The 23289-nt window shown below is 39.8% G+C and overlaps 1 protein-coding gene across 1 annotated transcript in view; it reads left to right on the top strand.

Moving 5' to 3' along the window:
• Positions 1 to 23289, top strand: part of zbtb16a (zinc finger and BTB domain containing 16a) — a 143278-nt gene that overhangs the window by 44744 nt on the left and 75245 nt on the right. The window contains exon 3 of the mRNA XM_004573472.5: positions 12785 to 12882. Within this exon, the coding sequence (XP_004573529.1) occupies positions 12785 to 12882 (98 nt within the window). The remainder of the gene's footprint in view (positions 1 to 12784; positions 12883 to 23289) is intronic.

The raw sequence follows: 23289 nt of genomic DNA, 5'->3' as shown, positions 1-23289 counted from the left end.
TTTGATGCGCAAACCCAAAGAGAAGCGAGGGGAAGAGGAGCAGCGGGGCTGGTGTTTGTCTCAGAGATGGGCTTTAACAGAAATACTTTATACATGTGATCTTACATGCTCTCCCTCGTCTTTGTTCCCACTGTTTCAACGCTTGAGTGAAAGTGTCTTTGGGTCTAGTTAAAATGAGAAAAATAAGGGGGGGAAAGGGGGTGTGAAATTATTTGCAGGCAAAGCCAAGCTCCTACTTCAGCTCGCAGACTTTGCAAACACCATTTGCTGCCCTCAAAAGTGTGAAGTTATTTTCTCCTTATCCCTCTAATCCTTATATAACCAGGCTGGTTGACTAAGAGCACACTGTCATTTATAGTAATGACCTGGGGAAGAAAACTGCAGAGAGTTGCACATATACACACACTCACACCTGTGTGCTGCCCAGTACCTACAGACAGTGACAGGTCACAGCCTCTGTACTTGGCTCCATTCATCTTCTGAATTATTTGGCAGAGTTTTTGGGTCAGTGTGCGCATTCAAAGAAAAAAGGCTGTGTGTTACTCGTGTCTCTCGGTTTTCTCTTAACTGAACAAATTTCGTTTATTGTCACTTTAGCCAACGCGTTTTACGAGTTAGGTGGTTGATAACTAGCTAAACGCTCGCACATGTGCTCTTCCTGCAGCAGCGCACTTGCCTTGTGAACGGTTTTTTGTGTGTTTGTAGGCTGCTGCAAAGTTTGAATATAACATCCTGTGCATTTGAGGTGTCTTGTCACGTGTGCCTTTAACAGTCTTTGATCATTTTTTTTTCTGTCTCCACTGAAATTTCTTTCTCCCAGCCTGGGGATTTGAATTTCAACCTCCAGGTCATATTCTCTCTTCATTGTCACCCATTATTGAATAAAAGGGCTTCGTCGGAAGGGGTTGGGTGGGGGGCACTTTAAATTGAGTGGAACAGTAGAAAAGAGGTTGAAATGGTATTCTGAGTAACACTGAGGGTATTAGAGAGTGAATCCTACTTTCTGCGCTTTGGGGGAATCCAGGTATCTAACTAGGATTAGGTTGAACAGTGTCTTACTGCCCGGGAAGCACAATTAGAAGTTCCTTGTTATTGTCCTCTTAACTTAAAACCAAGGCTTTCTGAACTGTGCGTGCATAGCAGTCATGCCTGGGTGGTAATAATTAGTTTGCATTTAAGCTGATGCTTTAATTTTTTTTTGTTTTGTCTTTCTTTCTTTTTAACTTGTGCTCCCGTACAGCTGTTGAAACACACAAGCTGAGAAACAGCACTGCATGCTGCTGCTCTCGGTAGACTCTAGCAGGCTCTGCAACTGCATTTTGAAACTGATCTCACCCGAAACGTCACTGCAGTAATTTCATTTTGGGGTCTGAGGGGTCATTCTTAGTGGTCGTAATGCAATTCACTTGTAAATTTTCAAAACGGTTAACTCATAATGTTTGAAATCACAAAATTAGTATATTTGAGCAAAAGAGGCAAAAATGTAAATTGTGTATCACACAGAACAGTTATGGAAGTGGAAAACAAATGAGATTCCTCATTTAATGTACCTCTACACCTGTGCTCTGTCTGGCTTTTATAAAATAAGCACTAGAATCTTTCTACTAATAAATAATGGAAATGGTGACAGCATTTATTAAGGGGACTCACTGAGAGGCAGGATGAGTGTCTGTCACACTCCAAACAGTCATTAATTAAGGCTTCAATATCAAAAATATATATATATATTTATTTGAACTGACAGTATTCTTTCACATCATTTAATTTATCAAAGCATTTGCCTCACCCGCCAGTGCCGTCATATCCAAACTAAACCATGAGGAGCATTAAGGCAAAGGGCGCCTAATGTATGTCTATATGACTGGAAGCCAGCAGTTCGACATCCTCCACGTCTCAAAGTGGTTTAAAGTCCTTTAGCATGTTTACATTAGTTTGCATCATTAGTATCAGCTTTAACGAGAACCTTATTACTGCCATTGTGTGAAATAATGCATGACTTTACTCAGAATGTCTGATTTTAATTGCACTATTTCACCTTGGCAGTAGCTTACTAAGGCCAGAATAGAGTGAGAGGTGTTTTTGAAAAAATACGCAACAGGTTGTATTGGAAGCTTGGTCATTACAGACAGAAAATGATGAGCATACAACCTTAAAGCAACGTCTGTCCCCACTAATAGCTTGTGCGGTACATAAATTAGTGCTTCAGGTTAGACCACTTCTTGTAGGCTAACTAAGACATGACTGATTGGACTTTAATAACACATATGGCTATCATTAATCTAACTCTTTAAAGCCAGCTGTAAAAAATCACACCCATAATGAAAAATGCACTGATCAGATTTGATGGATGTTAAGAAAAATGTCACATCTCACAACCAGGCAAAAGTTGACGAGACATTTACAGGTCACATACAGGCCGAGAAGTAGGCCGTGCGGTGAAGGGAATATCTTTACTGTTATTGTTTTTTCTTTTTACCCGACGATGTGGTATAGCGTTTTTCTCTCGAGACGCCCTCAGGGCAAATTTGGGGGTGGTAGTGTCTGAGATATTATAAATAACACAATGAGGATGAAAGGCAGTGGCATTCTCCCTCCCCATCCTTCTGTCTCGCCTCTTTTCCTCTTGCCCTGCTGCTCATCTATGCTCAACACGAGTGCCTCGGCGTTCGCGTGTGTGGCTTGAATTTATATGAACGTCTCCCCCGCGGGGGGACAACGGGGGCCAAGTCATTGATATGTGCAGGAGGACTCAGGATAAACAGCCCACGCCGACCGATGTTACGCCAGCCTGCCTGATACATTTTGATTGAGCAAAGACAGAGGTGTGAGATGGGGATGGCAGGGCAATGGAACTGGGGAAGCTTAAAAGCAGGGATAAAATGATAGAGAGCTTTTTTCCTTTCTCTTTCTCTCTCTACCTGCTTCTCCAGACTGCAACAAAATGGATGTATGTAAATGTTAAGAACTGCACATTGCTCATGAACAGCTCACTAGACCAGATATGTGTTTGCCACTGTGCTTTGGAGGACAACAAACAAATGGATGAGGCGTTATATCCTATCATTGTTTTTTTCTGTTTTTTTTTTAAACACGCGCTGTAATTTATCTGACTATCAAGTTCCTTTTATTTCCTCTCTGATGGTCCTTTTGTTTCACGGAACACCACTACCATGATTATACTCTTACATCTCCCAGCCATGTTTGTTTGCATGACATGGTCATCCCTTTAATGGACTGGAAATTCATGTTTAAAAAAGTCTCTTGTTCCTCCTCCTCTATCTCTCTCTGTCAGGGAACCAAAATAAGAGGTGGCGGCAGCACACTGCGCCACTTATGGCCGCATTAGGATCAGCCACCAAAGTGTCACTGAATTGCCTCGTGCATCATTTTGGCTTTGTTCACCATGACAGAAACTTGTGTGTGTGTGGCAGTGGTCCTTGTCCACCCTGTGCTTTTATCCCCAAATGGATATAGCATTGGCTAGGCTTTTACGTCTGGAGTGCATTATCCCACTTATATCACGGATAATTTTTAAAGTCTTTTTATTGACCTGTGTTTGCAGTGTAATGCTTATTGACCTGTCTTTTAAATAAATGTCATGTTAATAGATAAAGCCACTGTCTTTTTTTTTTTCTGCAACCAAACAGTGGTGATAAATCCAGAGAAACGCTGAACCGAACAGAAGAGCAACCACAAATGTAACGACTAAGAAAAAAACTTTGAACAAAAGGATGTAATATGAAAGCCTATTAAGATGATTATGGGATACGGAATGATCAAATCTGTTTATGATAAAAGAAAACTGAAGGGGCCCACTGACGTAGGGGTGCATGTATGGTTATATCTTTGTTTATAATACGTATTTTGTTACAGTATCTATTAAAACTATCTCTGTTATTGTTTTTAAGTGCCACTTGTCTTTCCTTGCAGTGTAATCTGATAGTAAGTGGTGCCGCTGAGATGTTTTTTTCTGTTTCTTAGAGTCAGTCCGACCCATATGGGTTGCTCATATTTCTGCAACGGTTAAAATGATGTAAGATTTCCAAGCGGACAAACGGATGGAGAGGCTGGAATGCTGCAACCTGAGGCTGAGAATGATGTTTGTGAGATCTCCAAAAAGTTGATTCTGTTCATCTGGACGTAGCGTTTTGTGGGAGAAACGTTTTGTCACTCATCCAAGTGACGACTGAAGAAGAAATTTACTTCCCTGGATGGTTGAGAATACATCAAGATGTTTGTGAGATGTTTAGCCAGAATAATAAAATGGGTGGGCGGAGCCAGGTGGCATGAAGGTAGAATCATCTGTAGTGGTTAATGTGCAATATGCACAGGAGTCCAAAACTCAGTCCTATTTAATGTAGCTTGTGTAGTGTCATATGAGCGTTGTGTAGTTTTGTATTGAATGACTTTGGAAAGAATGTGTCGTGTCCACTGATTGCTGTTGAAACTGGCAGGTCTTTTTCCCAGTCTTGAAGCTTTTGTGGAGGAATATATTCAGCTTTTAGTAGAAGTTTATATAATTTTGAGAATTATCTTTTCCAAGTGAATATGGGTTTGAGTTCAGTAATCAGTGGAGGTTGTTGAAGGGTTGGCTGAAATTTTGATTTTTCCTTTTAAACTGTTTTTTTCAGATTTGAATATTATAATAGGAAAAAAAACCTGCTATTACCAATGTCACTGACTGTTTTAGTGTTTTCATACCCTAATGAATGTTCCAAGTGAGTGATTCTTGCTTTTTTCCATGAGTGGAATATAAGGGGTCTATTTTTGGTTATGCCAAAATGGCGTAATTTTATTTATTTTTTATTTTTTACAAGACATTGTGAGCCCGGCGGTTTGTTTTTCACCAAGCTATCATGGTTCTACATGGTTTTTAAAGCAGTTGTTGTGTTTAATTGACTCCTGCAAACATGTATGTATGTATTTGAGATCATTTGCTAGGTATTTGTGTCTGAGAGCTAGGTCTCCACACTCTTTTGGTTTCTGTAAAGTAGATTCCTTAATCTTTTTACTTTCTTAAGTTTACAGTAAAATTTTGTTATAATGAGTAGAAGAGAATTATTTTTAAAATTATTTTAGTGAATATGGACAATTTTATTGCTGTTTTCCTTCCAAATAATGAGTTCTTCCAGTTATTGAGATCGTATTCTAAGATTTTGAGAACTGATGAATAGTTTAGAGGTAATCATCCTGACAGCTAGAAGGAAACGTGGTTTATCCCTTCCTCACGGTGTGGTAGACATTTAGATTTGGCCTGATTCATTAATTTTATCATTATGGATACTAGGTTAAAAACTTGTGGAAGGTCCAGTGGAGAATTTAAATAAATATAATCTGTATATAAACTGATTTCATGATGAAAGTGCCCTGTTTGTGCGTGTTTTGTTGAATACCTGCTGTGAGGGGCTCAGTTAAAATAGCAAAGTGGACGACCTTGTCTTGTACCTCACTCTAACGTCTTCTTCGAGAGGTCCGGGTATTAGTTACAACTGGTGCAGAGTGTGAGCGGTAAAGAGGTTTGATCCAATGAAGGAACCAGCGCCCAAACCAAAATGTCCTTGGGATCGCAAAGAGGAAAGTCTTAACTTTATCAAAAGGTTTTTTGTGCATTCGGTGCCGTTATGGTTTTGAAGCGGTCTCTGAGATTAACAGGCGGCGCGTGTTGGTTGTCTATGTTTAATAAAGCCTGTTTGGTCTGAGTGAGTTAATGAAGATATAACTGTCTCTAATCTATTGGCTGGTGTTTTACTGATTATTTTTAGGTCATAGTTGGTAAGACTTAATGGTCTGTAGCTGGAAGTGAGGTCTTTGTCGGTCATTGGTAATAGTGTAATAAGAGCCGTGTGTTTATGTGCGCGGGTGTGAGTCCTGATAATTTGATTCCTTTGACCATTATGTTGAATAAGGGAGAGATGACTTGCCAGAAGCGTTTAAAGAATTCCAGTGGATAGCCATCAAACCGAGAGATTTCTTGTTGGGCAATGAAGAGATGGAATTTCTTCTGAAGTTTGGGTTGGTCTGGTATGTCAGGCTGTGCTTTGGATAATTTTGAAAGTTCAGGAATGTCAAGGAAGTTGTGAATGTTGAGGATAATTGGTACTTTTTGCGAGTAATAGTCTCTCTCATAGTAATCATAGAACATCCTGTGATGAGGATGTTTTGCTTTGTTTTTTTCCAAGTTTTCCATTTTTTTTCTGCTCGTCCCACAGAAACAGGGGGATGGGATTTGTTTTCTAATTCTTGTTGCTTTGTCAAATATGACTATGATTTGCCACCTAAGAAATGTTGTTGCTATTTTAATTATGATGGTGAGATTTCTGGAGAATGTATTTGGAAAAGAAGAGAAGTGCTGTTTTATGTTGCTAAGGTTATGGTAGCTTTTCAGATGTATCTGTACTTTGAATAGTATAGTAGGAAAAAAATGCTTCCAATCTGCTAACCGATTTCTGTAGCGGAGAGCATTCAGTTTTATCTGACCCGCTGATTCCCAAACTACAACCTGTAGACTCCTGTTAGGCTTTGAAGGTTCTGCAAATGAGCAGGTTGTGTTTACAATAAATAAAAAGTACTATAAATACCTGATGACGTCAAACTAACCTGCGTTTTAATCTGTTTTGTCTCTGCTTAACCCAGAGAAAAATACTTTTTTCTTGCTCAATGTTTACCACAATTGTTTCCTCCACATATTGGCAAACTTTGTCATTTTGGTGCCAGACATGCAGTTTACATTTGGTATTTTGAAGCATTTCCATTGAAAACAGCTGCCTGGTGTGGTTAAGTGGCGTTTACCACCTGGTATAATAAAACGGTGACGTCAAGCATGCATAACGCGAAGAGGATTGTAAAGTCAGACGATGATTGTCTGCAGGATTGTTAAGAGTGATTCTTTTTCACTGCTTTGATCCATTCTTACTTATGATGATATTGATTAGTGCTGCTTTGAGAATAAAGAGAACAGAAGGTGGAAAGGAATGAAAACACTTTACAGAAAGAATGGGTTCCATTTTGTTTGTGTTTTAAGCTAACACATGAGATAAATGGGATTCGCAACTCTATTTTTTTTACCTTAATCATCAACAAATGTCTCAGATGCCCACATGAGATCCCTCTGGTATTTAAGTCCGAGCTCTATTCATTGGCCTTCCTTTTTCCCAATTATCAGTTCTTTTTCTTCTGACCCTCAGAACTAATGAACAAACAGCCACAGACACACTGCACAGCCCTTCCTCAATTTACCACCTCCTATCAGTTGCCTCCCTTTATCTTTTAGTGCTTTCTTCTTTCCATCTTAACACCCACATTTTTTTTCCTGCAAAGCTTTTATTTACAAACATCATTTTCGGGTGTTTTATGGCTCCCTTTAGGAATGGAGGGTGGAAGAAAAAAATGGAAAAATAAAAGATGAAAGGATGTACGAGGATCGAGAACAACACTTAAGGCTGCCGAGGGAGAAATAGATTTCAGACGAGCAATGATAAATAAGTGCAAGTCATCAAGCATGGTTCTGCTTCTCTCCTCTTCTTCTTCTTTTTTTTTTTTTTGTAGAATAGTTTGAATGTGGTGATATAAAATGGTTATCTGAGCTTGAGAGGATATCAGCATGAGTTTCAAGCAGACTCATTTGATTTAACAGGGTTTGGCAGTAGTTCTGCTGCCTCTGTCAAAGCTCAATTGTATGAAATCTGGATGACCCAAAGCCATCAAAGAACCATGGAGTATAGTATTAGTATCTTGTGTGTATTAATAGTGTGTCACCTTATTTTGACTTTTAAAATCTGTTACAAGTTGATAGCAGGTGGAAAGCTTGGGTCTTTACAGCGCAAGTTATGATATATGGCGAGCCAAGACTGGCGGCAAAATAGGAAAGGAGAGCTCAGAAACTACATAAGGCAAGCTGTTACGGCTCAATAACACAGGCCTGTAATCGACTCACGTTTCAAACATACACACATGAAGTGAAACAGCCCTTGGTTGGGCTGCTTTTTATGAGGAAGCACTCTGCACGAGGTGATCAGCATATGTTTTGTTGACATAAATTTAAAATTTATTGTCGTTGTCAAAAGTGACTGTTGGACAAAGTCGATTATTAACTGAGTAAATGGCCTGAGAGAGTTTTATGTGAACTTCCTTAATGGGTACAGTCAGTCTGTTTCAAATCACCCTCCCTCCCTGGACTGCCACCCACCACACACCCTCGTTTAGACACGCACACACCTCATCATCTATTTCAGTAGCACAACATGAAAGCAGACAGTTACGATGGGATTTGAGAAAGGGTGTGCACAGAGGGGGGTCTATCTCAAGTAAATCACTAAGCTGAGACAATATTTTAGTATCCTTATGCATACCATTAAACCTTGTTAAAGCACTGAAGTGTGTGAAACAGAATTACTGAATAGCCATTATCAGCTCTACTTAAGCACACGGAGCATTTCAAGGCATATAAAGTATGCCTTAAGTACTAACTGTTTTCTAATGATGCATACTATTCTGCTGTACTGCACTGTCCCCAAAGAAGTAGGGTTCATAAATACTTGCTGTTATTAGACAAACTAATCACAACATTCATCTTCATAAAGGTATTTTTTTCACCCTGTCTCGTGTATATAACGGGTAAACCTTTCTTTATGATCATCATCACGGGCGACCATGGCTCAGGGGGTTGGGAAGCGTATCTGTAACCGGAAGGTCGCCGGTTCGATCTCCGGGCTCTCTGTCCTGGTCGTTGTGTCCTTGGGCAAGACACTTTACCCTACCGCCTACTGGTATTGGCCGATGGCGCAATATGGCAGCCTCGCTTCTGTCAGTCTGCCCCAGGGCAGCTGTGGCTACAACCGTAGCTTGCCTCCACCAGTGTGTGAATGTGAGAGTGAATGAATAGTGGCATTGTAAAGCGCTTTGGGTGTCTTGAAAAGCGCTATATAAATCCCATCCATTATTATTATTATTATTATTATTATTATAATCATGGTATCCAGTCAAGGTGGATAGACTGACTGAAACAATGTTACACATGGATTATACTCTGATACAGATAAAGACATCTGCCAACGACATGGATGAGTAGTCATTCCTGTTATACGTCTTTGAAATCCTCCCAAAGGGCGCATGCATTGAGGTGCGTTGTAGTCCCCGTGTCCCCATGGACCAGTCCACCAAGTGACAAGAAAAAGCAGAGAGCCTTGCGCTCACTGATGACGGAATTTTTGCCACTAGCATCCAAGTGGACTCATAGATGAACTAAACTAACACACCAATTAATGAGTCATGTGTTGGCTTAATTATGGCAGCTGTACAGATAAAGCTGCTTATACTGCATCAGGTTAGCTTGTGGAAGTCATCAGCAGTTTGAATTTTTACCGCTGCCGAAGCCCGAGGTGACCGTATTTGGATCAGAGAGTAGAACAATAAAGTTACATCCACGGTGGAAGCAATTTGTAGTGACGTGGCAAATAGAGAACATAGAAAGTGAATGACCTTCCGTGACTTCAAGTACGGTAACTGTGAGCACTAACTGCTGGCAACAGGAAGTGGGTAGGACCTCAGGTAAACTTTTCTCAGCTTCCAGGCAAGCAACTGAAGTGCCTACCAATGAGAGTGAAGAATACCAATTATTGACATATGACCTGGGAGTAAACATATTAGAGGTTTCACCTAGGCAACTGTAGCCTGGAATGTCCACAAGAAAACCTAGCCGTCGGCTTGAAATACGAGTATTTCACTGACCAAAACTGGAGCACAGATTCAGACCAGCAGCTAGCACAATCAACCAGATTAAGCTACACTGTGTCTTACATAACTGCTAATACACCAAAACATGGCCGAGAGGTCCAGTTCCGTTAGACGGTTTAGAGAACAAGAAGCAGACGGCTAGCAGACAGCTGTCAGCTACAGCTTCCTGTGTTGCCATTCACCTGTCAGTGTTCATGTCTCTACACTTAAGCCTTAATAAAGGGAGTTCTAAAAAAAATCATCTAAAAAGATCATCCACCAAGCAAACTGTAATAAAGAGAGAAATAGGACAAAATAATTTTTCGAGCCTGTAAATATTCTTTTATCTGCTGTCTAGTTGGGCCTTTAAACATTTCAGTTAGCCTCAAGTGGCCTGTAGAGAATCTGCAGTTTTTGCCAAAAGAAATGCGTTTTTAAAAAGGCGGTCTTCTAAAATTCCCAACCCTTCCCTTTAACACACAGAATCACTTTAACAGGTGCTGTTGCCATTCTGTTGAACATCAAGTAATGTGCTTTTTCAGTAGGTAGTGCTAGCCATTGCAGTTAAAGTTAACACAGCCCCAGCTACAGACGTGCACACCACCCTTTGCTCATCAATGCTATATTTACGGTGAAAATACATGGCATTGGTTCCGCTTTGAGTGCCCTTAATAAGTCCATCCATACCGTTTCAGTGCTCTGTCTGGGGGGCACAATGGCCAGATTGAGGAGGGACACAAAAGGCCTTTGAAAGGCTTTGTCCTCTGTGTATGTTGTGGCTTACCACGTACGTGTGTTTTCTCCTTATCTCATTGAGAGCGTGTGAGTACATCGCATATGACTCTTACAGGAAAGGAAAAACCCTTTTCCATAGCTTTTTCCAGTTGGTCTTTTGTCAAATATTTTTTCAGTTTTTAAAATTGTAAATTTTGTTTTTAATATTTCTAAAACAATAGGAATAAACGCTAGTCTTTGATGCCCTCGAGTAAAAGAAAAGGTCATTTTTAAGGGTTACTGTTTTGAAACCAGTCACAGAGGAACTCTATTATAGAAGCGGAGAAAAAGAGTTGACAGTTTGTCCATTGGCGGTTGCCTCAATAGAACTGAATACAATGCAGCTCTACTGCACTTGAGCAATTTGGAGTTTGAGCAATTGCTTTAGAGTTTTTCAAATATTTGTGCAACAAAACAACATCCTGATGTCATTTTGATGCCATGTTGTCATGCCTGTTTGCCAAGTTTTTCAAATTAGATTAAGATGTTTGTTTTATGCTACTCTTATGATGTGCAGCTGCTAAATATAACATCGGTATCTGGAGCGTTATTGCCCTTTAACGATATGTAACACTCTATGACACTTTGTTTCTCCTATTTTGTTGTTTTTAAGTGTCCTCTTCCCTTTTGGGGGCAGTTAGCATTTAGAGGACCTTTTAATTGCTGACTGCATGCCAAAGGGCTGTCATTCTGCCCTTGATTTCCAGGGTCTCTTCACAACTTCTAACCTCTCTTTAATTTCATACTTCTCTGGTTTTTACCCTGCTCGTGTCAGGTTTGGGGGATATTTTGCAGCAATTAATTGTAAGTGAAGTCATACTAGACTTGATAGCTTAATAACTCCCAAAGCCATTGCCATAGCATACGCTATAATCTCTTTCTGTCTGTCCTGGTCTCAATCCTCGCTTTGTCTCTTCCTTTCCCTCTCGAGGCACAAAAGAGAGCTGTAAATCAATTTGCATTCGACATCTGACATCAATCAGTCATGTTTTGGGAAAGTGGCACCACCTCCTCCTCTGTAGCTTTGTTGAGCCGCTAAGATGGATGGCTGTCATCTCACCCAAGTTGAGCAGAACTCTCATCAAGGGCATTGTTTCCCCAAGAATGCACTTGGCTGATCACTTTTTGCCACCTGACTAGTCAGTGGAGAGCGTGAGCTGTATTTGATGTTGTCTTTTTTTGCCTGCTTGAAGCATACACTCACCTGAGTATAGAATCATGTCTTTTTCCTGTGTACTTTTTTTTGGTATGATTTTTTTTTTTTCAGCTAAAGGCTTTTTCACAACCTGTCACTTCTTTTTTCTCCCCCACAATCTAGTATTACCATCAAAAAAGTAATGCTTCATTTTTGGAGCTGTGTTGTATGAAAGAGCAACAGTTGTAGAAGACTAAACGTGCCAAATCAGAAACAGCACAAACTTGACGATGATTACAATCATGGGTGTGTCTGTGGCTTTGTGTACCTCTCTCAAGGCGAGGTATTTGAAGTTCTCAAGATGCTTAAGGCACTGTGGCAGTTGTTTGGCAATTCGTGTCACTTTAATTGCTTTAGAGCACTTTCAGATATCTCTCAAGAATAATATGCTTTGTACTGAGCCGTGGGGTCTTTGAGGATTTGAGGAGCAGAGAGAGCCGTAAGACTAGACTTTTCTGTTGTCAGATGTTATTTACTTAGCTAACCTTCAAGGCCTTTACTTCATAATCAAATATTGACCCTTAGTCTTGTCTGACCTTGTGTGCTTAAACTACGTTACAGCTTAATGACTGTCCATTTGGAAATAGACAATTTATTGCAAATCTGATTTGGCTTCAAGCTACGCAACAGCTCATAGCTCTGAGAGCAGTCATCAAAAACTGTTCCATAAATGGTTCGTAACAGTAAGTAGAGGTTTTGCGTGTTTCTGTTTCACTATTTATTTTAGTCTATTTCACTTTACAGCATCGTATCCCTCTGCAGCGCTCTAGATGTAGGTAGCTGATAATGCCGCCTCTGCTTGAATAGCACCTTGTGATTTACAGCGGCAAGTCATGGTCTACTGGTCCCTGCAGATAATATGTGTGGTAGATGGATGACTTGTTACACTCATGGTTACTGTTTTGTGCTGATGTTAAGACTGATGGAGTGTGACATATTCTCTCAAAATGCACAAGGCCAAACTTTCTCTGTTCTGGAAGTTTTTAGTTATGAGCTGTAAAAAGCCGCTTTGTTAGAGACACAAACGTCTATCGGTGGTACATTAAGCGCTGGCTGGTCTCACTGAAAGATGGTAAAATATTTCTTTTTGCTCTTTGTCAACAGAAAGATGCACAGTGGAATGAAGACCTACAGCTGTGAGCTGTGTGGGAAGAGCTTCCTGGACAGCCTCCGTCTACGAATGCATTTGCTGTCTCATTCAGGTAAGGAAATCAAACTAACCCCAAAACCACAACCCCTCGCTGTGATCACTGTTGAGCTAGCAGTAACAGTCTTTAAAGAAAAGAGCATTCATTGCTGCCACTTTGTACAGAAAAGCGCTACTGGCAGATTTTACTGCTGTCCAAAAATTCAAACTATGACTCCAAATTAAGTGAAAAGTAGTCATTTGGAACCCCACTGATAACCCACGGAGCCTGGGCCTGAAATGTCTCATATGTTTGGATCCATGCATTGAAAATTATACATTTTTAATATATCTGGTGATGCCTTTCATAGAAACCAGAGTATTCTTTAATTCATTGAAATATATTTTGCATAATGAATGTAATTATGTAATATGTGTGTAAAAAAAGTAGTTGACTTGGCAATACAATGGTGTTAAGATGAGGAGTCAAAATCTCTGTCAAATAAATTTTGGATAAGCTGCTCAAAAGGGAAAATTATTTAGTCATTGTGACTGAGTAAGGTAGCAAAATGTTGGTAAAGTGTATCACCTGCTGATGAAGCATGCCATGTTAATTCATGTGAAGTATTTCCAGGTTAAAAGCTCTGAAATGAGTTGGGGTTTTTAAGTACGCACAGAAAGTGCAACTTGTCAGTCACCTTGGCACTTACCGCTACAAACAAAACGAGACAATGATCATTTTCACCATTTTCGGTGCATCAAAAGCTGCTAAGTAATAGAACAAGAATGAGCAGCCACAGCGAGCCGTTAGATAAGGAGCTGCAGGCGACAGGCTGTACTCCACCAACTTCTCAACGAGGTAACCAACTCCTCTGACTGTGCCCTGCTGTTTGCAGACTCGTGCCATGTGCAGCATTAAATCAGATCGCAGTTGCTCACAGGGTGATAGAAAAAGGCCAATTAGTGTCTGACTTCTTTAATAAAATGACAGTAGTTTGTTTTGCTGCTCCATAATTTTTTGACCTGAGGTACTTTCATCCGCTACAGACGTCACCAAATCAGTAGTAAAAAATACCAGAACAATACTGTAAGAAAGGTTAGAGGACAAATATTTAGGAACCACAAGCTTGACATGTGACTAAACGTAGTTAGTTAGTTTGGCTCCCCCCCCCCCCTCCTCTGCATTTACTTCCTTTATTATGTATTTCTCCCAGTGACACCACCTCACTGTCATACATAGTAGTTAGAGCCTTGGAGTTAACTCATAAAACTGTTTTATGTTCCTGAAAGTAGGTGGTGTTGTAGTTATTATAGTTAGTGATAGTTAATTAGGACTAATAGAATCCAAATACACTGTAACAGGCTTTCGGTATGATCAGTGATACAAAAATACATATGACCTAATGGGCTAAACATGCATTTTAGCTTTAAACTTCATACTCTTAAGTTGTCATAATCATGCTAGCATCTGTTAACAGATACAAAGACTGATTTGTCACTATAGACCATAAATGCACTGTGCAGAATATATTTGTTGCAAGCTGATTTTTACATTTAAGCATTTACAATAGACTCCAGTACTGAAGTTGCTGCTGCCTGAAATTGGAATAGAGGGAAAAGTTGACTTACATTTGCTTTGTCCTACTATAAATATTCTATATTGAACATGTGAATGTGGAGCATAACCTAGTTGCAGTGATTTGTGGATTAAATGACTCTTCAAGCTGAGCAGCTCTGGGAAACTTAACCCAAGAGGTGCCTGCACATCATCATCCTGTCATCCTACACCTCTGTGACATTAGAGGTCTGAAAGGTAGTACAAGTCAGAACAGTGGACACATTGATTGGTGGAGTCTGACACTATTACACCCACCCACTTGCACACATACACACACACACCCACACCCTAGCAGTCTGGGTGCTCTGAGCCTACTGCTTTAATGGAATGAACCGTCTTTTATAGGCGGCAAAGAGTTCCCCACTGCTAAGGCCCTAAGTGCAGATGGTTTATTGAGACACCGTAAAAGCCATGGAACCTCATGAGGCAACACCTCCTGCACACATACACAAAACCCCAAATTTGTGTTAATGTTGGCCCAAGGATGGAGCCATTTGTCCAGAACTCTGTTTATAATGGGACACGCTGAATTTTCTACTTAGCGCCACCTTTATCACTAACAACCACGCTGACAGAAACGGAGAAAAAGAGTGAGAGATAGATGTGTGTTTGAGATTTTATGATCATAATTACTTCCTGAATAAAGCAGGGCCTCTTGTTTAAAAAGGAATCTTTTTCTTAATTAGAAGAAAGTAGCAGAGTATAAATAAAGTCTTCTAACGGGTTGTTTTGTAGACGCTGAAGTAATATTTGAATAGATTTCCAACAGAAAGCGGTTTTATCAACAGGTTAATAAAAACTCACAATTTGTACCCATTATCATGAGGTGAAAACTCTGCTGATAGGAGATCAAATGGAAAAAAAGAGCGAGAGAGATGACTGAAAACTCTAGGAAGAACCACACACTCCACCTTGAAAATGGCAACTGAGCGGAAGATATGGGCAGTGTATTTTTAGCAACTGTGGCAGCAAGTGCACAAACTTTTTTTTCTTCTTCTTTCTTTCTCTTTTTTCCTCTTTCCATGCGAGGCAGCCTTGACGCACGACATCAACCTGTACTGTTACACACATCAGTGTTGATTCATAGCCGCTTTGGTCTGGCGTAAAAGGCAAGACGAGCGCTTCTGTCGAGACGGGCGACGGTTAGGGAAGAGACAGCGCTGAGGCAAAGCTTCTTTGATAGTTTTTGTTGTCTTTTTTTATTTTTTGCACTTTTTCAGTTTCTTTTTTTTCTCCTACACCTCCGCCTCCACCGTTTGACTTTCAAGGCTTTTTCTCGGTCTGACACCACGTCTGGATTTTTTTTTTTTTTGGTCGTGTTTCTCTGTAATGATGACACTTTACAAAGTCCCAAAACCCTTAACCTCAGCCCCTCCACCCTTCCTCCTCCACCGCTGCCGCCATCATCCTTCAGCTCGCTTCATAAAAGGCAGAATATCAGGGAGATGAAGCAAGAGAGTGGAGAGGCTTTTTGGGATGCACAGCGTGTCGTGGATGTGGAGCATTTCAGACATTGCTGCTGCCGCCTCCTCCCTCCCCTCTGCTTTCCACTCTGTCTCTCACTCTCTGCCTGTCTATCTGCCCGTCTGTCTGTCTCTCTGTGCTTGTTGTACGGAGGACTTGGCAGCTCGCCAGTCTGGGCTGCCTGCCACCACTGAGGGTACAGTATGTACAGTCTACCTTGTGCCAGCTATTTATTTTTTTCTTCTCGTCTTGTTCTGTCTCAGTCCGTTCCACGTTGTTGTTTTCTTTTCTTTTTTTCCCTTTTTTCTAATCTCGGCCTGACGTTTACTGTTTGACAGCCTTTGCTGAGCCAAGGCCTGCAGATGGAGGCTTGAACAGGGTGGGGAACTCTGACTCAGCCACTTTTGGGCGCATTTAAAGGACCATAATGTTATTGTTCATGAAATTGTAGCAGCACCTTTTATAGTATCAATGCCTCAACTTAAAAGTACTGCTGAACTTTTGCAGTAAATTAGTTCATCAATAGACCATCAATGTATTAAATCTGTCATCTCATATGCTGCCCCCAGTCCCCCCCCATTGAGCCTGAGATTCTTGGACTCAGTCTCAGTGGTCTCTTAAAAAACCAAATACCGAACAAAGGTTTACTTATTTAACCTACATTTACTCACATATATCCAAATCTACTGTGTCCCATTAACGAAAATGTGCAATTAGTCAAAAGCAGATTCAGCATTTCATTCATCAGCTGCCCATTTCTGGTTTCAGTGATTGTTCCACTTTTAAGATTAAAATTATTTTTCTTTATTTTTAATACATTCAGTTTACTTTTTTTTCATTGATAACTGGTTGATTTTACTACACAGTTAAAGTAATTAGCTTTTACATTTGATTTATGTATTTCTTGTAAATTATGTTACATTAAAAAAAAGTATCAGCATCAGTAGTAGTGGAGAAAATGCAATACAGTGATGCACAGCAGTTTCTTTAAACAGGTAAGCCCATTTAAAAATGGTATCGTTTCTACTAATTACCCCTCAAAAAAACAAAAAAACAAGACAGTGAAAATGCATTGCATTGTTTCAACCATGTCAAAAATAGTCTGGCTTTCAGACAGCACCCAGTTGTGTGCGCATGTGCATGTGTGAGTATTGTCACACACCAACCAAGACCAGACCAGACTGATATGATTCACAGTTTGTTTTCCAAGTGAGATTGCAGTATAATAAGATTACCAAAAAGACTCTTCCTGAGCACCCATATTGCCATCTCTGTTACCACCAACTTTTCATCTCACTGCCTTTATAGCTTAAGAGACTTAATCTTCACTTTATGTTATGTGTACATAGTAGAGAGCTCCTGGATTAGCCGGCCGAGTATGTGTATGAGAGAGAGAGGGGAAGAAAGACTTGATGCACATCGTACTGTAAAGTGTTTTGCTAAAGGGCACAATGTGAAGATGTATGAATGGAGAGATGGTATCAGTAATATGTTTCTTGCTAGTAAGAGAATCAGGAAAACCACGCTGCATGTTTACTTCTTGTAAGTGCCTGTTACCTCTGTCTTTTTCCTTTAAATCAATGTTTATCCATGATTACGATACAGTATGTAGTCTTTTTGTTAACAGAAAATGGAGGTCTTTCAGGTTAAATTTGTTTTCGCCATTTCTCAACTTGAATCTATTATGGTACTTCATAGAAGAGAACTACATAGCGTACACTATGTATTTACTAGTTATCTTCCAACAGAGCAGTGTTTCCAATCAAACACAGTATGTTGTGCACTTATTGGAAATGGGATAATTGCATTTGGCTGTGATTGACACGCCAGCTGCTGCTTTATATAAATATTTACAACTTGTCCAGCCTCCGACTACACATTTTAAAGGCTTCTGTGTTAAAGATGACAATTTAATACTAACCAACATCAAACAGTAGCGCCACACAATGCCTGAAAAAACATGTATCACTGTTAGCTAGCTATCTGGAATTAGTATCTTCCCTTATGTAGCCAAAATAAAAACAACTGAGTCTTGTTTTTGACACCACTCAGTTGTTTTTGACTGTTATGAGTTATGACTGTTATGAGTACACCATCTGGACACAGAATTTATTTACTGAAAATAGCAAGTGTAATGGAACTATAGAGTTTGAGTCATGGCTAACATTTCTAGTGTTTCTTCATGTTAGCTCATTAGATGAACAGGCAGAACTCGATTTCCCAGTGGAGTTTAGTTGAGTCAGTTATTTTAGTTGTTTACCAGTTGCTGTGGTGAATCCAGTTTGAGCAACCACTTAAATGTCTCCATTCACTAATTATAAAGACGGGGGAAATAACTTTTTTAACATAACTGAGAGTGGCACAAATTCAGGAAACTCTTCTATCTTCTTCAAAAGTGATATGCTGAGAAGTTTGGTGATTTAATTTATTTTTATAAAAATCATTAGAACATTCAACAAATAATCTTACTAAAATAAATATTGTTTTAGTTCTTATAACTGGAACAGATGTTTATTACTTAAACAGTGGAAACTTTTGAAACCTAAGCACAAAATGATGATATTAAAAACACTTGACAGTATTTTGTTTTAGTGTGAATTCAATATCTCAATATGCACTTAGTTTCTGACATGCTGTCAAAAACTTTGTGGAGATGAACCAGCACAGTATTTGGTGTTTGCCCTTTGTGCAAGATTGTAAGAGTTCTTGCAGTACTACAAAATAACGAGCACGAAATAATGAACTTTTTATAAGATAAGATAAGATAAGATAAGATAGAACTTTATTAATCCCTCGGGTGGGTTCCTCTGGGAAATTCGACTTCCAAAAAAAGCACAGCAACGACCAAAGTTACAGTTACAGAACTGTTATATATATATACACACACACACACACACACATATATAAATACAGAGACAAATATAAATAAAATATACAAAGGGGATAAATAGAATAAATAGGAATAAAAAATAAAAATACAAGTGAATTGCACATTTCAAGTATTGAGTCTATTGCACTGTTGACTATTTACAAAAAGTATTGCACAAGGTATTGTACAGTGAGGTGCAGAGGCACTACAGCTTAGTTGTTCCCCCCTCCTTTGTCCTCCTGTTTCCCCTCCCTCTCCCCTCCAGAGAGGAGTTAAACAGTCTGATGGCGTGTGGGACAAAGGAGTTTTTAAGTCTGTTAGTTCTTGTCTTGGGGAGAAGCAACCTGTCACTGAACAGACTCTTCTGGTTGTTTATGGCCGTGTGCAGAGGATGCCCAGCATTGTCCATAATGTCTGTCCATAATTATATGGAGCAAACTAGTTCTGATACAGCTGGTGTTTACCCATCATGCTCTCGAGCTTAATTACAGTTTACCCACAAACACATATTATCTCAGAGCATCACATTATTGATGGAAACATAACTTTACATGATAATCTCTTGGCATTTTGGGGTCATGTGTTCTCATTGTGTGGTGGTTCACACTGGCCTCATCAGTTTGGTATGCTTGTGTTTGGCTTGTGCATTAGTCAGCCTGTACAGCCAGTACAGTGTTATTTCCCGTGTGAGGTTTACTGTTTAGAGATGTGTTTCTAACCAGCCTGAAGGGAATTTATCTTTTGTTGGTTGATCTTTTAGGGTTGCGTGCAGAAAAACAAAACCAGTGTGTTGTGTTTATCACATAAAGCCAATGTGTGGAGAAATTGACGATATCACATGATGAAGCTGCCCAAGTGGTAATGGAATGATGTTGCATGAAACTGGAAAAAGTATATATTTACCGCATTATTCAGATGCTTGACTACTTCTTTTTTTTTTTTAAACAGAAGTAATCGATGAAAGAATAACGATGTAAATGTCTGTTTTAAATACCTTGCTCTGCAACTCATTGGATTAGGACAGTACGCATTAACATTGCAGAAAAATCTGGCAGAGTTATTCAAAACACTAGTTTTCCTGTTGTGCTTGACCAGCTGTTTAAGTTGCCTCCCTTAAATTGAAAGCTTTGTTCCAAGCCGATCCCAATCTGAGTGTGGGAGTAAGATGCCCACGTAAATGTCTAGAACATTTAGGTGAGGAAAAATGCAAAGAATTTGGATATGAATGTGGCGAGGCGGGAGGGCTGCTTTCCCATTGCTCTTTGTCTGTGTTTCTATCTCCGTGGCGTTTGGTTGTTTGGCAGTCAACTGGTCGGCTGTTTTGGCTTTGTGCCGGTCCTTCCCTCAGAGTGATGACGACATATTTGTGCCGGCAGGTCTGGATGTTCTGCCAGCATTCCAGCATTTATGATCGCTCGCAGATGTGAGTCCAGGAACACACTGTACTGTACCCAAACCCAGAAATTAATGAAACTTGACTGCCTTCCAGGCCAAAAATTCCTAAATGTGTATGTGTCTGACTGTGTGTGTATGCATGAGTGAGAAGAGAGACAGGAGACACAAGGGAGGGAGGGGTGGCAGGGGGGGAAGTGCTATTAAAAGCAAGTAGCAGGAAAAGAAGTAGTTCAGGAAAAAAACAAAAGTATGACCCAAAGTGTTGAGCTTTTTGCATGTACATTTTTCTTTTACCACAGCTGATGTTCTGTCCTGCATGCACACACACAAATGCATGCACACACACATTGTTTTCTCGGGTGGGTTAACACAATATGACAGACAAAGCAAACAGCAGTAGCTCATTTTGTAGTGCCATAACATTACTCCTGTGCAACTTAAAACTTCCCCTGCAATTCTTGCAATACTTCCCCCAACCTGTTGATTTACTGTTCCGAGCACGACTGGGATTATGCAGCTGGAGAAATCTCAGCTGGGTTATATTACATGAGAGGGCACATGGGGGACAGGCAGAAGGTGACACAGCACAGGGGTCTACTTGGAATACTATAGCATCAGGCGCTGCTGTCAGTATTTTTATTTCCCTTCCAGGGGCAGGGGAGGGGAGTATGTGAAAGGAGAACTTGTTAGACCACTGTCACGAGCAAATGTGGCTTCATTAAAAACGTGTTGGTCTGTGCAGCTGCGATCCTTAGTGAGAACTCGGTGTACCTGTGCTCTGGGCTTCTTGGAAAGGCAGTGGTTTAAAGAAATAAATCATAAAAATAGCCTGGCTGAACAGAGTAAGAGATGATCTTTTCTGACAATATGGCCGGTTGGCAGCTCTGTGTCTGGAACCTCCCTTAAAGTCAATAGCCAGTGCCTTAAATGTCATTTTAGTCAGCGTGGCTTTACCTGACACCTGTAGCTGTCTTCCTGGAAGCAATTGACAGGGTATTACCCGTATCGCTTACTTCCATGAGTGTCTCACTGTCTAATAATATGTTTTGTATTATGATATGTTTTCCAACAGAGCTGGAAATTATATTGCAAAGCAATATAATTAATGCTCTGGTATAAACATAGGTGGTATGTAGGCATGTGGAGCATTTTTGCATCAGACTTGATGATATGAAATTCTGTCCTCATGTTAATCCTCTAGTTAGTTTTTTTGCATAGAATAACTTGTGTTGTTTGTTCAGTCCAAACCTTTTACGCTGCTATTTCAACTTTAGATATTTAGACTTGCAAAATATTTTTTTCAGTTTTTCTATTTTACTCTTCACTCATTCAAAAAAAAAAAAAAAACTTCCCACAGAAAAAATAGCTCTCTTCCAATTTTGTCATTCTGGCAGAACTGTATAGCAGAACTGTAAAAACAGATTTGCAACTGGAAAAGGCTGCCAGTCTTCTTTTGACAGCTGTTTTTTCTGCCAAAGAAGTCTCAATAGTAATTTGTCTAACAAGTTAAATATGAATATCTTTTCAAACTGCCTATCATTTTACAGTTATATACAGTGATGCAAATGTTTGAAAAACTCATAACTGTAAGTAAAGCAAGAAGATGGTTTTGAGTCAATTACGCGCAGTTGTTGAAATTACAATACTTGCTTAAGGTAAAGTGGTACTGTGCAGATTTGTTTTCATGTGTCCTCACAAATAACCACCAGTGAAGAAGCAGTTGCAGCGTATTAGCCCATAATATAATGATTATGTTACTTCAGAGAGCTCTGGTATAGGTTACTCCTAAAGACCGTCATTCAAAAAAGTTGGACAAAAAGTTAAAAGTTGACTTTTCAGCCCTCTCTATTTTCAGACAGGAAGAAAAAACATGAGGACGTGATCTTATTCCTTTTATTACAGGGATATTGCAGCTTTAAATCCTTTTGGTTGCTAAGTAGCGAGTGCCCCTGTGCTCCCTTAATGGGCCTGATTTGGTATTCCGCTCTGATGCCAAGTCTTATTTTTGTATGCGAGACAAAGTGTTTTGATGGTAAGTGATTGCTGAAATGTCTGTGTCTACCAAAGGCTGTTTTTTTCTTCTTTTCTTTTTTTTGGTTGAGAGTGAGAGTTTTATGGCCTCTCACAGTACAGTACACTGTGTGCCTTCTGCTCAAAACAAGAACACAGTCGATTGAATTTTGGATTCGCTTCATCATCCCTCCCTCCTCCCAGCAGCTTTGTTGTCAGCGAGCAGCATGTGTGTATGTGTCTAAGAGAGAGATGTGAGCGCTCTGTCTGTCTGTGTGTGTGTGTGCGTGTGCGTGTGTGTGTGTGTGTGTGTGTGTGGTAAAAGTCAATTATTGCAAAAGGCTGCCAATTAATTTGCTCTCCTGGAAATTCAAATGATACTGTAGAATGCACATAAACACACATGCAAATCAAGCACGCACGCACACTCACATGCACACAAACATGTGGTGAGCGACACATACATGCATGTGTGCACACACACACGCACAGTGCTCACCATTAAGTCAAAAGGAGGGAGAAGATACAGAGGCTGCAGACATTTGTTTGCTCCAGAGTGTGATGTTAAATTAGGTCGTCTGTGTGTGTGTGTGTATGTGTGTTTGGTGAGCTCTTACTGGCTGAATAGTGAGCATTGCTCAAGGGGGCTAAAGCAGGATCAGGTGGAATTTCTCAGTCTAGTTTCCAGGTATTCTGAGAGTGTCTTTTTTTAGGCAAAGGGTCCTTCAGACTGTCTTGGGGCATTTGGATGACAGAGTGGCGGAGCTGATTGAATCCTCAGTGGTACTTGTCTGGACACAATAAGTCTTCACTTTAAGCTTCTTGCCTAACATTATCATCATCGTCATCATCATAAAAAATGCAGTAATATATATATATATATATATATATATATATATATATATATATATATATATATATATATATATATATATATATATATATACATATATACATACACATACACTCTTAAAATCCCCAGTAATGCAAAATGTAGTCCACTGGGATTAAAAAAAAGAATAAAATGTGTAGAGAAGTAGTAAAACTCCTCTTTGAAAAACCAGATTCTTTTCCTCTGTGATTTGAATTTGGTCCTACAAACGCTACATACCACACTACGAACAGTG

The sequence above is a fragment of the Maylandia zebra genome, linkage group LG10 (genome assembly GCF_041146795.1).
Source record: "Maylandia zebra isolate NMK-2024a linkage group LG10, Mzebra_GT3a, whole genome shotgun sequence".
Classification (NCBI taxonomy): Eukaryota; Metazoa; Chordata; class Actinopteri; order Cichliformes; family Cichlidae; genus Maylandia; species Maylandia zebra.
The sequence above is the reverse complement of the archived record's forward strand: the minus strand, read 5'-3'. Positions and strand labels throughout refer to the sequence as shown.